Here is a 15862-nt window from a genome sequence, read left to right on the forward strand (position 1 = left end):
AATCAGGCTAAATCTGAACTTTTTAAAAATTTCTACCGGAGCTATAGTTATATAGAAGAGCTGCATTTATTAATTAAACAAATAGAAATGTCAGTTAACCACCGATCTCTCTCTAAACATATTTGTATTGAGTAAGCATTAGGTGTTTATCGGCGGCACGTAGCAAACGGGCATTTCACAAGCGGCAAGTGTAGCGGAATGCGGCCCGGCCGTAAGTATCGGCCTTGCATCTCGCGCTGACCACTCTCGCGCACCACTATTTATCTTATTAACACGCAATAACACTACCTTAATACGTTAAATCACGTTAAAAAAAACATTACAAACTTAGGAACTACAAAACATTTGCAATATAGTAATAGCTTAACCTTAGCCTTTATCCCATTAATATGGATGTTTGTTAACAGGTATATCCAGAATGGCTATAATTTGACATAGATGTAGATCATAGTCTGAAAGAAAACATAGGCTACTAATTAAGTTTTTTTTAACTCCGCGAACGGAGTCACGGGGGACAGCAATATGTTTATAAACATGTAGTATGAAAAAATTAGCATTTATGGAGATCCTGGCTTGGATAAGTGTCCGAAATTGTTGAGAGAATTGTTTTGTTGTTTAAAATGTTAAGACAATAATATGAAGGAAATGTGCAATGCAATTGTTTGTAAAAATAGTTTAGCTAAGTTTTTACTCTTACATAAGTTTTCTTTAAACAGCATATGTTAATACAGGTGGGCATAACTTCTAATAGAAATTATGTTTTCCTTTTCTGTAGAAACAATGGGTTATGTTGTACAGATTATTTCTACATATGCAGTAACTGAAAGTTAAAATTTCAATAATAAGTTAAAGGGTCGAAAATTACTTATTTAACATAAAAAGATTCCAGTATGTAATAAAAATTATTGTACCTCTACACAACTGTTATTAGAATCTTACTAATATTATAAATGCGAATGTTTAGATGGATGGATGGATGTTTGTTTGAAAGTATCTCCTGAACAGCTCAACGGCTCTTGATGAAATTTTTTTTAGTGCCGCGCGGACAATGTCGCGGCTGACAGCTAGTATGCACATATCTTGAAATTTGCAATTAGTTATTTAAATAAAAGAGTTAAAGGTTCTTAAACATTGGCTATCTAATGCAACCTAAGATTCTTTCATTTATAAACGAAGGTTACCTTTAAATCTCTTGAAAGGATTAACTGTCATAACAAAGAATTAAAATAGCACAGGCTAGCAAAAAACCATCAAATATTATAAGAAGTCGGCTAAAAATTAGTTAGCATCATAACATATAAGATAATTAACTTGAGAGTCATTTTTGAGAGTTTGATTACTTATATTATAAAGGTGAATGTTTAGATGGATGTTTGTTTAAGTGTCTTTGAAACTTGGATCTTGATGAAAATTGGCACAGATGTACAACATAGTCTGGAAGAACACATAGGCTACTTTGTTAGGTTATTTTTATAATTCCGCGCGGAAGGAGTCGCGGGCGTCAGCTAGTGTATTATGTTACTGTATCATATTGTATCTTGACACATACAAAAATCTTTTATGCTACATACAAAAATTTTTTAGTGGGTTTCTATCCCTTAGCCAACATTTCAAAGTAAGGTGAACATATTTCGCAAATCTTTATAGTTGTACCTGGATAAATGATAAACCACTTTAAGCGAGAGTCATTGTCCCGATGGACAACCTCCATAAGAGGGAAACTCGGGTTAGAGAGAAACCTCTTTAACTGAGACAAATATCTTAATCTCTTATCCAGATTCAACTGTAATTGAAAATGATGATCCTTGTTATCAAGGTTAACACCAGGTAGACAATTACCATAACTGTTATGTTACTATATGTATGATATAAGGTAACTTTTTTCCCATTGTCTATCTAGGTGGTTAAGAAGTTTAAATTAGTTTTACATGACAAGAGAATTATATCGCTGAAAAAGTTGAAGAACAAAAAATAAATAAATTTGAAGAACACTAGTCTTAATGGGAAGAACAATAAAGATAAATAATAATGCAATTGCATAATTACATAGTACCTTGTAATTTTTATGATTGATTTAATAGGTAATTTCATAATGAAGTGATGTCTTTTAGGGGTATTAGTTAATTAATAGAAAAATCGACTCATACAAAAACATTAAATTGCACATTGTAATTGAAATATGATAGACATATATTATATATAAAGAAATTATACATTTAAAATAATAATAATATAAACAGAAACTATTTTTAAACAGTAACCAAACATATTAATGTAAATTATGACAAAATAAAAACTTAACGGTCAAAGTTGTGGTTATATTTTCAACTTTTTACCATAAGCATAGTTATATGTTCACATTTAGTTTAATGTTATTTTTTCTTAAATACTTTAAGTTAAGTAAAACAGATAATGAAAATTTATTTAATAGATAAACAATGTATTATTTCTGGATTATGGCAAAGTTTCAGACAAATTAACAGAATAATAAATGATTTCAACAAAGGCAGCTCCTTCCGGCACATGTATGATAAGACTGTTCATATTATTCATCATTCACTAACTAGTTTACCTTTTAATGACATCAACTTTTACAATCGTATTAAAGTAACATAGAGAAAAATCAAAGTGTATTTAATATTTTCTGCCAATCTTCTAAGTCATATTTTACACATGTGAATAAAGTATAGTTGCTTCATGAGATTAGAACAATAAAAAACAATGCACCGAATGCATAATTTAGCTACAAATTATGTGTACCGACTTTCCAAATTCTAGACGTACTTGTTACACTTAAAATATTGCAAGAAAAGATCGAAATTTGTGTGAATATTTTTTATCCGGGTCCAATATCTTTGAGATTATAAAAGTTCCAACTTCAGGGATACAAATTAAAAGTTATAAATTCTCAAGTTAGTCACTAGGTAACAGAAGAAAAACGATACAGTGTGTTGACTTACCCAAAGCTCTGTACCCCAATTCATTGTCACGATGGTAATATCACACGAGTTTCACTAAAAACATCGAAAATTCACAACACAAATATAGAAAGTCTAATATAATGAATTATTTTCACAACTTATTTTTTACATTCACTAAATTGAAATACCACCATTTCAAACACTAAACATGGCTGACTGAATAAACCACAGATTATTGAGATAAAATAACTGACATATTCGCTACCATGACGTACAAACAGACTACTAAAAGTTACAAAGTTGTACTCGATACTGGTTTTTTACCATTTTACTGACGTTTGATGGAAAGGTTGCCAGCTAAGCAGCCATTTACAACAAATATTAACAATTTGGTAAGCTTTAGGGGAAATTGGTTTAAAATTTTTTAATTTATTAATTTTTTAATTTATTAATTTTTACTTTATAATTTACTTTCAGTGAAAGTTCTAAATACTTGTAAAGACTAGTATAAAATCTACCGAAACTTAGCAAAATGTTTCTTTCTCAACTTTCGGCTTAAATTCTGTAATGCTGTAATGATGCAAACACGAGAGTAATATTACTAGTTTTGGTAGATTTTAAAATTGTACTGTAGTGGTACTTGGAAGAACTAAAACCTTATTAAAAAAAACTATTGACATGAAAAAACATTTATTCCGATGTTTTACATTTAATATTGATCTTCGTTTGAGATATATATTTTTATATGGCGTTCAGTATTTGCATAACGGGGCTCCAAAAGCGAACCATCTGAACGACGTCGCACAAGTACGGTGCGACGAACTTCCTGGAAAGAAATTGCATTCTGCACTATCAATATTTCAACTTTGTTTATGTTTCTTTCATTTATTGCGATAAACTTTTAAAATATAATTTAGAGTTTTATTTGAACTTACTTTAACCGGCTCCAAAATTGCGTGATGACTTGACCGTCTTGATGTCGAAGCACCCGTTATTGATGATGTACGAGATGATTGTAAGGGACTCTGTTAGATGCAATATTATCTATTGTTTAATCAAATCAAAACTGTACATGAGAGGGCTTGTTATATGTTAACAATAACGAACCTTAAGCGCTGGTACAAATCCGAAATCCGTCGATAATGGCTGCGCAAGAACATTATAAGTCCCTTCTTCTGAAGTCACAGATACAATGGAAGGGCGCGCTGATAGCTGTTGAGCCAGCAATATTGGATCAGCATCTATTAAATAGAGTGTTATTTTTTATCTGTTCCAAGATATAAGCAAATCATAAGTATAGCTAGATTATTCCGTAATATTTAACTTATGTACTTAATTACCTATGTTCATGCCCTTAGCAACTCGTCTAGCTTGCACAACTCTACCAGCGCTTCTTCTGAATCTTATTCCCTTTTCGGCCTCTCTCCTCAGTCTCTGCGCAGCAGCTGCAGATTCAGCAATAGCCATTGCCATCGAACTCATTCCTGATCTTTTTAAGTTTATGTCTATCAAATAACTAAGACAAATTGCATTCGATAACGTTATATCACTTGGCTATAAATATTATAAAATAATTAAATTCTGTTGGGTCTAATTCTATCACACAAGAGTTATTGTTATAAGATACTTACTGATCCAATATTATTTACACTTATATCCAACGACCTAAGTGGGGTTTTGACTAAGCCGATAGCTCGTGCTAATAAATCACCACAAGTTGGAGGATTCTCAGCATTTAAGGCGGACCAAACACCAGCTGGTGGCTTTTGTAGTGGATCTGGTTTTATACCACAGCCGGATATATTCAAACTAAACCAATCACATAAAAACTAAACCACATTAAAACTCAAAGCGTTTTTAAAAAAAACTCTTGATTTAAGAATGAAAATATAACAGTGTTTTGAATGACGATAAGCGCCTAGAGGTAGCAACAGTGATAGACGCCAGCATAACATCTATTGTACGAATTGGTTGGCTCGCCCGGTACAATACCACGACCAAACAAAAGACAAGCGTGATGTGGACGCAATTCCCCGTTTCGTCTGATGAGTGTGGTGTCGGAGGCTTAATCCTCCTACTCCTCTTTTCCTTCCCATCCTTTTCTTATAAGGAAATAAAAATCACTTGTGTTTATCTATTACTTATTAAACTTCAATTATCCCTCACAAATGAAAATTAAAAGTTGTAGGATATTATATTATTAGCCATAGCCATATTTGTACTCCCTTTCTGCTTCCCAAGAAAAAAAGTATAAATTTATTTTTAAATTACGATGTCAAGTTGCAGCCTCGTGCAATTGCAACCGCAGCGTGAGCAACGCCGTCGGAGCCAAGTTTATTGTTCAATCGCAAATCCAAGCTTCTTAAACCGCAACTTGTATTGTTCAGTACGTGTGCTATATGTTCGATACCATTCGGACCTAAAATAGATATTTTATAGTCCCTTCTAAACTACGACACAGATTTTACTTGAATGGTTTTATTTTAAATTAGTTAAAAATAAATATTGAGCCGGTTTTGAACTAATAAGAGAGAAATGTTACCTTACCAAACACATTGTCGACCAAAATAAGATTTCGCAGTTTGTCATGTTTCGATATATATTTGGCTACGGATATCGCCCCTTCATCTCCAATCTTACAATGACTGAAGTCTAATGTTTCCAAGTTTGAGTTATCAGATAAACCACGTAATATGTACTTTACTCTTTGGCAATTCATATCACTCCTTGTTATTCTGAAATTGAGAGGAAAAAATCGATATCACGCACTGTATACCAAGCCATAACTCAAAGCCAATAGTAAAATTGTTAAATCTACCTAAGTATAATTTAGCGTGGTAGAAATGATTGTGTTAACAGATCATACAAGTTAATTTGGGAAGGTCTATGTAAAGCAAAGAGCTATACTGCTAAAAGCTGGTGGTGCAGTTGACCGCATCCTTTGAGAACATGATGTCTAATCTTCTAGGTCTAAGTTCTTTCAACACAATGAGAGCCCATGATCTGAGCTATCGTTAATGGGATTGAGGCCAGGCCTGTTTGGCTCTCAGCCAGCTGTACAACTGTGGAAGTCTCTATAAAGCGAAGAATCAAAGTATCAGTAGGAGATTTTAGTTTAACATATGTACCTTAAAACTTTTAATAGGGCACACTTTTCCAGACCGTGTGCTAAATTTGTAGCATCATTGTTAGTGAACTGAAACTGATCTTTTCTGTATTCAACGCCGATTGAACTTAATTGATAAGATATATGAAGTTCAGTTAAATTACATAAACTACCTAAAGCAGCATGTAAAGAGATGTGGTCTGGAAAAATAATTACGTCAATGTATATCTTTGTGATTATTTAAATAGAAGAGTAAAGAAAAAAGATAATGTGTAACCTCTGTGTAGCCCTTGGTTTCTAACTGTTTTCTGGTCCGTTTTTCGACGGCTGGTTAGGAGATTTTCCATTTCTGGTGAAACAGTTCTTTGCACCGGTATGTCCGATGGAATTAAACTTTTAATATACAGCGATTGTATATAAGGACCACAAAGTTTAACTAAATTATTTACCTTGAAAATATTTGTATTACTTTGATCTAATTAAATATTTAAAATGTTTAAATCAGCCTATGTCAACTTAACTTATTCGATGTAAATCATAGTCATTATAGATTTTTGTCGTACCTTTTCTGGGTCGTATTGCTTCGGATTCATATTTTGCAATACCTCGGCATAAAAACGCTCCATGAATAAAACAATCCAAGGTTTCTGTTCAGTCAACAGCAAAGAATCATTCCACTTAGAAAAGTAACAACGCTTCCAAAAAATATCACTTTTTATGTTATCCACCAAAAGTTGAAGGGGCACGTCGGTGTTCAAAATTTGCAGAAATAATTCGCGATCCTTGGCTAGTAGCTGGTCTAATTTATAGGGACCTGAAGCTAAAGGTTTTGCAAAGTATAAACTATTGTAACCGTCGCACCGTTATCATTTGATTTATCGTTGCTCTTTATAAATTTTGTCCTCTAATTTATTTATACATAATAATAAAATTGGAGTAGCTGTATATAAAATCGAAAAAAAATTATTTCATACATATTCGTCTTAGCTGATAACGACAGAACTATTTTTAAAATTTTTGCCTGTCTGACTGTCTCTATGACTGTATAGAAGGCCGCGTTTGTTCCGGAACGGAACGGCTGGACTAGACCGATTTTGTCGGGAATAGGACGGGAAGGTAGCTGATGCACGCAGGCATGTCATGCACAACTTTTTTTTAATTCTGCGCTCACGAAGTCACGTGTGACCGCTAGTTTATAATCAATTAAGTGCTATTTTAATACATTATGATTTAATATGATAGTAGTTTCAACATTTTATCTGTATTATAGAATACAAATAGAACAGCAATTCCAAAATACATACTTAAAATTCAACCTAGTTTAAAAATAAATCTATACATTTTACATACCAGTCCAATTCTCACTTAACTTTTCAACGCACAAGTAGGAAAGCGATTTTGGATAGTTTATATCCCAATCAAAGTTTTCGGATTTCAAAATGCGTTGAGGTTCCACTTCTTCATTTTGTTTATATGCTAAGTATGTGTTCAAAGGAACGCTTACAGGCAGCTTCATAATGTTTTATTTTACTTTACTCGATGAAGTATCAAACAAATGAAAATTATTAAGAGACAAAAAAAATTTGAAGGAACAATAATTTGTAACCATGGTTACATTTATTAAATACCTACTCTTGATTTTATATATCCTACTTAAAGTCTTGTTCCACTGCCTAAAGTTGTAAAATGATGTTGAAGGCTAGTTTTTCGGGCAGCCAAAAAAAGAAATAACGAAATTTTGAAAATCTTTTACTTACAAAAAGTACTTAAAATTTTGGGGAAATCTGTAACTACCAGGGTGGCAACATTCCGACTGTGGCGCCGCATTTGTTTGCGGGCTTTTTTCAGATAAAGACTTTATCTCATAGGATTGTTGTCTATATTTCAACGTTTATTCGTGGCGATTGACGTTTAACAACTTTGTCTGTCAATATGTCACCTGTCACACTAAAATTTCAATTTCATTAAGAAAGCATAGAAATAGTTTATTATTTACATAAATTTCCCTTTTATCAATTAAGTATAATGGATAAGCACAATAGTTCAGAGTTACTGAATTCAGATTTCTCTTTATCTAAAAATGCAAGCTCTGATTCCTTGGATTCGGATTCCAAATCTAGTTCATTGAATTCTAAACACGGACAGGACTCCGTAAGTTTCCTAAAAGGATTAATTTATTCTTCTTGAATCTTATAACCGTTTGGTCACTTCCTGATAAATTTAACTGGAAGTTATAAAGTAGTCTACTGTTTGCCAATAGTCACCTTCTATATTTTGTGAAATTAACACTGTCTTGGTGAATCATGAGTCAAAATAAAGCTATTCATGTTTGTTTGTTTGTGAATCGTATTGGAAGACAAAAAGAAAATAGTGAATTTATCAAGGCTTGTTAAGTTTTATTGAATTTTTAATTATTATGTGCCTTAATAAGATAAAAAATAAGTTAATCATATTAAATTATACATAATTTTTTTAACTAAAGTGCTGTTTACCTCTGCAATAGTTTTATACCTACTTGATTAAAACATTTTTACATAAAACAACATAGTGTCAGTTTCTGTACAGTAATATTGTTTTTTTTTTTAACAAATATTTACTTGAAATTCCAATTTTAGTCGCAGCTACTAGGAGATATTCAGTTGCTGGATGGTGAGAAGGTGATGGGTGTAGCAAGAGATGTGACATACTTGTGCCCCTACAGTGGCCCCTCACGAGGGGTACTTAAAGTCACAAACTATCAATTACACTTCCGTCCAACTGAAGCCACATCTCTACAGACAACTTTGAGTGTACCACTGGGTGTTGTAAGTTGGATTTTTTTTATTATCTTTGAAAACAATTGGTTGAATAGGTCCTACAGATTTATGTTCTGTGTATATGTACTACTATTAAATGAGCAGTTTTTTTTTTTAAATTCTATCTTTGTACTTCTTATTATTTAAAATCTTCTAAATACAAATTTACTTTAATTTTGTTTTTAAGGTATCCCGCATAGAAAAAGTAGGTGGTGCGTCATCCAAAGGTGAAAATTCATATGGCATTGAAGTATTTTGTAAGGTAGGCCTTAATTAAATAACTGAAACAGACTTTGTATTCAATTAGTACAGTTATAGATTGGAACATTTCATAGTACAATTGAAACAGTAGACAAACAGAACAGTTTAAAAAAACCTATTTTTTATATTACAAGGTGGCAAAAGAGGTAGCAGCTACATGAATTCGCCGAAATGGCGAAACAACCGCTATCCATAGACATCTGCAATTGCAGTTGCCTATCCTCAATCGACGTAGGAGGAGATCCACAAAAAGAGAATATTTAACCTTCCTATGCATCTCCTCTTCCATCAAATCTACTTCCCTTTCCCATCCTTTTCTTATAAGAAAAGGGTGGGAAGGAAAAGAGGACTAAAATTAGGCCTCAGACATCACACTCATCAGAGGAAACGTGGAATTACTTCCACTTCATGCCTGTCTTCAAAATTGTCTTTGTTCTAGGATATGCGCAATTTACGTTTTGCACACAAACAAGAGAACCATTCACGTCGTGGTATATTTGAGAAGTTACAACAATTAGCATTCCCACTGTCACATAGATTGCCGCTGTTTGCGTTCAGCTACTCAGAAAGCTTCCCAGAAGATGGTTGGCATGTATTTGAACCAATAGCAGAGTTGAGGAGAATGGTATGAGTTTTTCAATGTTTAACTAATTAAAAATTTATTTAACTAATTAAAAATTGCACATTTTTCGCTAAAACTAGTAATTACTATATGATTCAAGCTTATGATGCAATATTTATTCACTTTATCTTACAATTTTAAAAAAAAATTACTAAATAAATAAAGCATGATGCCTGCCATTTTAGAAGCAGTTTTAGTTTACTTAATGTAGAAATTAGATTGAAATAAAATATAACACTTTAATTTTCAGGGTGTTAACAATGACATGTGGCGTATAACTCGCATTAACGATAAATATGAGATATGTGACAGCTACCCCTCAATATGGGCAGTACCGGCTGCTGCTAATGATGACCTGTTACGATCAGTAGCGGCGTTCAGGTCTCGGGGACGTATACCAGTGCTCGCATGGATACATCCCAGCTCGCAGGCAACTATAACTAGATGCAGCCAACCTTTAGTTGGGGTATGGGGTCAAATTTTCTATTTTTATTATATACTAGCTATTGCCTGTTACTTCGTCTATTCGGAATTGAAGGAAAATCCTTTACTACTAGTGTGTGTGTAATTCCAGATTATGTTCTACATCCATGTCAAATATCATCAAGATTCATTGAGCCATTCTTTATAAAAACAACCATCCATCTATCCATTCATCCATTTGTTAAATTTACTAATTATAAATGCGAATGTTTGGATGTATGGATGGATGGATGTTTGTTATTAGGTATCTCCAGAATGGCTAAACGAATCTGGATGAAATCTGGCATGGATAGACGGATTCGCGGGTGACAGCTAGTCAGTCTATGTACCGATAGGCCACATAACCATAGCAAAAATGTAACAGTGTTGAACAACACTTATATTGAAACATATTGCTCTCTTTCTGTTTAATGGGAATGAGAGGGATGAAAACATATTTGTATACAACAGTGGAAATCTGGATATTCAGTTATTAATTGCATAGGTACAATTTAACAAGACGGGAACTGACTTGAATAATTTTGATTTTACAGGTGAGTGGTAAACGTAGTCGTGAAGATGAACGTTACATACAATTGATAATGGACGCCAATGCTCAAGCGCATAAGTTGTTTATAATGGATGCGAGACCTAGTGCTAACGCAATCGCCAATAAAGCGAAAGGAGGCGGGTATGTTATTTATTTAACTAAAAATGTAAAGTCTTTAAAGTGCACTTTTACCGCAGCACCTACTGTGGATTTCTGAGACCAAAAATATATCGTCATCTATGTCATTATCTTTGACAAAATAGAGATAATAATATTAAACGTAGATTTTGGTATCAGAAAGATAGACCACGGTCAGATATCCAAAAAGCCATTCATTTAATGCAGAAATGAGTTTTCTTTAATATAATTTGGTTTAGTTAGTTTAATATAAATTGGTTTTCTAGTTATGAATCAGAAGATGCGTATCAAAATGCTGAACTCGTGTTTTTGGATATACACAACATTCATGTAATGAGAGAAAGTCTTCGTAAACTAAAAGAACTTTGTTTTCCACAAATAGATCAAACTAGGTAAGTGAAGTTATTGTCAACTAGTATAATATAAAATTTATTTTTCATTAATTTTTTTTTAATAAGGTGGCAAACGAGCGATTGACTATCTGAATTTGCCGATAGCGAAGCGAATAGCCCATAGACATCAATTTCAGATGCTTACCTCTATTCAAAGGAGGAGAGATCGTACAGATAGAGAATTTTTCCCTTTCCTATGCATTATTCCTTCAAATTCACTTTCCCTTTCCATCCTTTCCTTACAAGAAAAAGTGGAAAGGGAAAGAGAAGTTAGGGCACCAGCATCACACTCAATAAACGAAACGTAAAGTTGCTTCCACTTGATGCCAGTCTTTTGTGTGGTCGTGGTATTCATCAACGTGGTGGTGGAGCCGACCAATTCGTGCAGCAGATGTTGTTGTTGCTGGCATTTGCCACTGTTAAATAATACTGATCATGAAAATAAATTTTTTATATGTATTTTCTAGGTGGTTCAGTGGCATCGAAGCAAGTTGTTGGCTGAAACATATTAAATGTATATTAGCAGGTGCTGTTCGCATTGTTGATAAGGTGAGTCAAGTAAACTTTGAAATTACTTTTGGTACACCTATTGGTTTAGGAGGGGGAAGAGGCCATGGCTAAGGCAATAATCTGACCATATTAAGTAAAAAAAACGAAAGCACTATATAATTTATAGGTAGAAAACCACAAGACATCAGTGCTGGTGCACTGCTCTGATGGCTGGGACCGCACGGCGCAGCTGACAGCGCTGGCTATGCTCATGCTGGACCCCTACTACCGCACCCTGCGCGGCTTCCAGGTCCTCATCGAGAAGGAGTGGCTCGCATTCGGTCATAAGTTCCAACTGGTAAGTCTGATGTAACTACCAGTGTATATCATATTGTTCTAAATTTATGTAGAGTCAAGTTACAGTGTAATGGTATGAGAAAAACTTCTTAAAGGCTAAATAATATATAAATGGTACACTGTCTAACAATTATTAAATATATCCATAAAAATTATATAATGTTATTTCCACGCTATAACAATAACAATTTTAATAATTACTTTTGATCCTTCGAGCAGGATCAATTTTAAAAACCAATTATATCGTTTACAAGAGTAGTAAGTTGTCATTTATTTTTTAGTAAAAGCACGATAGTAATGATGATGATGATGAAGGGTGGTGATGGTTGTATCTCCGTGTAGCGTATAGGTCATGGCGACGAGCGTCACTCGGACGCGGACAGGTCGCCTGTGTTCGTGCAGTGGGTGGACTGCGTGTGGCAGCTGCAGCAGCAGTTCCCCACAGCATTCGAGTTCACAGAGCGTCTGCTCATCACCATCGTTGATCACCTCTACTCCTGCAGATTCGGCACTTTCCTATTCAATACTGAACGGGAACGAGTTAAAGAAGGTAAGTTGACTGACTGAAATATGGGAAGTTTGTTAGTCTATGGGAAATCTTGTGCAGATTTAATGTGTGAAACGTACACTAAGGGTTTAGTTATTTTGTACCTTTAAATTTAGCATTAAATGATTTTTACAGTTTTTTTTATGTTTGATGTGGAAAATATATAAAGAGTTTATAAGAAGTTAGGTGTCTTTTATAAAGCGCCGGTGCGTTCCACCGGAGATCCCGAAGCCCCGCCGGTGATAACCTTGTTACTCCCCCCACTAGGAGAAGGATACTTTTGTTAAGATTTCCCCCTCTATATAAAAAAGATGTCCTTTAGTATACACTGATTTTCATAACAGAGGAACTGCGAATGTTTAGCCTAACTTCAGATCAGATTTATTTTTATTTATTGGCATACTTCATTTATGAAATTCATATATCTTATTTATAAAAAAAATATTCAATTTGTAGAGGTGAAGAACAAGACGGTCTCGCTGTGGTCATACATCAACAGCCGACAGGATTTGTATCTCAACCCCCTGTACTGGGGTCCGAGCAGTGGTGTGGGTGCGCAGGCGCAGTACTCTCGACCTCAAATCGTATTAGTCCCTGTCGCATCACTACGTATCATCAAGTTGTGGAAAGCCTTGTATTGCAGATGGAACCCTACGATGAGGCAACAAGTTAGTGTTATTTTTATACTGTGCTGAAAATTGTTTTGTTTTGTTTATTAGCATGGCTTATTAATATCCGATTAAATACAAGAGCTCAGCCACTTGTGTAATATAAATAAATAAATCCGCCTAGTCTTTTTCAATGGAACAGAAGAGAAGTGGGTTACATAATTTATTAATATTGAAGGAATGGAAGGGGATATAGCATCTGAAAAGTTGACAAATTTTTAATTAAATTCTATGAGTCTTTGAAATAAATTACAGTGATTTACCATTGCAACTATTTGTCATCTATCAATTTTAAGTGATTTTAAGAGATCAGATCAGCAGACCTGGGATGGCAAACCTTTAGGTATCAATGTGCCACTTTTTTAATGAAATTTTTAATGTGTTCATAGACGTGCCAACATTCCAAAGAGAGGAATCATTCGCGTTCTGTCCTCATATATAATACTTTCTGCACAGTTTTTTTCGAAATGTATAATAAATTTTGTGAGTGACGTATTTAGAATATTATGTCGCGTGCTATTGGTTCGTCATCTCTGTACTAGAAGTTATGCATACTTAGGATAAATCATCCAACGCTTTAGGATCCGATTTACCAACGTACTCGCGAGCTGGTGGCACTGCGAGCTCAGCTGGAGGCTGCTGCAGCGGCTGCGGCCGGCGACCACGCTGCAAGACATCGCCTCGCCCTCACACCGCCGCGTGTAGCTAGCCCACATCATGTCTGAACACAACTGTATCCTGATAAACTTCAAGTTAATTATTTCAAGTGAACACTTCCTAAACATAACACTACTCTACAATTTTTTTTATTGCCCTAGATTAAAACTACATTCATGGAATGGCTTGAATTAATTCTAGTTTCAGTATTTGCATTTTTATATTTCTAATTTTAATTCAAATATGAAAATGATTAAAAAAACTACAGTGTATCTTACAAAATCATTCATAGATTCGTGTATAATAAGTATAGGACTATCTGAAACTACTGATACTACTACTACTATTGCGTACTTATGACCACTTATCAGTGTTTACGATTTATTACGATTTATTACTTTTGATGAAATTATTTGCAAAAAAGATCCATTATCAGCAATCATATTAAATATTACATGTCAATGTATGGGTCGTCAGTGAGGGTAAGGGTCAACGGACCTCCCCCCTAGAGAATAAATAAATAAAGAGAATAAAAAAGACTACTTCAAATAGAACCATGTTAAAGGTACCCACTCCCCCACCCCCAGAGCTAGCTTTGTACATGGGCGTCGCCAGCCGGTGTCAATGTAATGTTGACATCTCTCATTATTATAAAATAATATAGTTATAAGATATATTTATTGTGATTTAATTTGTAATTACTTTAACTTCTCAACCATAGACATATTATCTATACATGGAGATATTGTTTGATGGATGGCAACACTGAGGAAATTTATCCCAACGAAAGTCCTTCGGGGGCCTTTTTTTCCCCTCACTTTTGCTCAGAATTAGGTATTTATAGATGGTAAATCTATGGTTTCAACTTTTTTTTAGATATAAACGCATTTATATTTTACAAAATAAAATTTTAAATAGGTATTAGATATCAGATTTTTCGTTTCTAATATTTGCACATTTAACAATTTTACTAAGTTAATACAAAAAAATTCTTGATACAAAGTTTCTTTACAGTATTTTTAGGTTATTAAAATGTCTTAATTAAATTTAATGACCAAATCAATTTTGTTTTACACTTTTTTCATATTTTTTTGCGTTATTCAAATGAGGCAAAATAACTTTTTGGTACAAATAGAAATAACAGAATCATTTTATTGTAACTTTATCTCAAAATTACATTTTACTGACAATACTCTTGCCTTATAAAAAATTCTGTTATTTAAATGTATTATAACGAATTATTTTAATTTAAACTAAGCCTTAAATTATCGTAAATGAAAAAAAATGTAACGTAGTATATAATGCGATTAATAAATATGTATATTTTAATAGTTTTAAAAAAATACCTTTTTAATTATTTGTTAATTTTTAATAATAATTCCAAATGTTTTAATATTTTACATTTATTATTTGTTATATATAAGATTATTTAGAATGTAAATAAAATAAATGTTTAGGTGATACATCTTTTTTTTTCTAATCGTAAGATTCTTACTAATATTATAAATGCGAATGTTTGGCTGGATGTTTGTTTGAAGGTATCTCTGGAACGGTTCCACGGATCTTGATGAAATTTGGCATAACACATCGGCTATAAAGTTTTTTTTTAAATTTAGCGCGAACGGAGTCTCGGGCGACGACTAGTACCTTATAAGGACAGAAATACTTATTAATAAAAAGTCATAGATAATAATCAATTATTAATATTAATTAGTTATAAAGTATCAAAAGTTGTCATAAATAGTTATAGTGATGCAAAAAATAGTAATAATTGAGAAAAAATGTTTAAAACATTTATTTAGGTATATTATAGGGTACTAATTTCATGATGTAATTCTTTTAAAAACAACGCCCATAATTTTTTTTTGTTACGTCAAGAAACTATTTATACTGTTCT

General features: G+C 33.2%; 3 protein-coding genes across 6 annotated transcripts in view; 1 reads left to right on the plus strand and 2 right to left on the minus strand.

The window, feature by feature from the left end:
• The window catches only part of LOC106710393 (formin-binding protein 1-like), a 53742-nt gene extending 50571 nt beyond the window's left edge, over positions 1-3171 (minus strand). For 2 of the 4 annotated variants that reach the window (XR_006756769.1, XM_045686314.1), the window contains exon 1: positions 2961-3170. Coding sequence is in view for 3 of the 4 variants with exons in the window: in XM_045686314.1 (XP_045542270.1) it covers positions 2961-2984 (24 nt within the window). In the remaining variant the exon portion in view is untranslated. Of the gene's footprint in view, positions 1-2960 lie in introns of all 4 variants that reach the window. The other 2 variants (XM_045686316.1, XM_045686317.1) reach the window with 2 other exon arrangements.
• Positions 3172-3630: 459 nt separating this feature from the next.
• LOC106710320 lies at positions 3631-5640 on the minus strand. The gene is made up of 7 exons (XM_014502338.2): positions 5469-5640; positions 5193-5340; positions 4553-4730; positions 4262-4475; positions 4029-4162; positions 3857-3946; positions 3631-3747 (listed from the first exon to the last, which is right to left on the minus strand). Exons 1-7 carry the CDS (start codon positions 5638-5640, stop codon positions 3631-3633), a joined length of 1053 nt encoding a protein of 350 aa, XP_014357824.2.
• Positions 5641-7974: 2334 nt separating this feature from the next.
• Positions 7975-14211, plus strand: LOC106710383 (myotubularin-related protein 2). Its single transcript, XM_045686360.1, has 12 exons — positions 7975-8178; positions 8643-8831; positions 9010-9084; positions 9523-9708; positions 9956-10171; positions 10722-10858; positions 11122-11247; positions 11715-11796; positions 11924-12094; positions 12436-12643; positions 13097-13308; positions 13890-14211. The coding sequence occupies exons 1-12, from the start codon at positions 8053-8055 to the stop codon at positions 14031-14033; spliced, it is 1872 nt and encodes a 623-aa protein (XP_045542316.1). The 5' UTR covers positions 7975-8052; the 3' UTR covers positions 14034-14211.
• The last annotated feature ends 1651 nt before the right edge of the window (positions 14212-15862 follow it).

The sequence above is a fragment of the Papilio machaon genome, chromosome 3, assembly GCF_912999745.1.
Source record: "Papilio machaon chromosome 3, ilPapMach1.1, whole genome shotgun sequence".
Lineage (NCBI taxonomy): Eukaryota > Metazoa > Arthropoda > Insecta > Lepidoptera > Papilionidae > Papilio > Papilio machaon.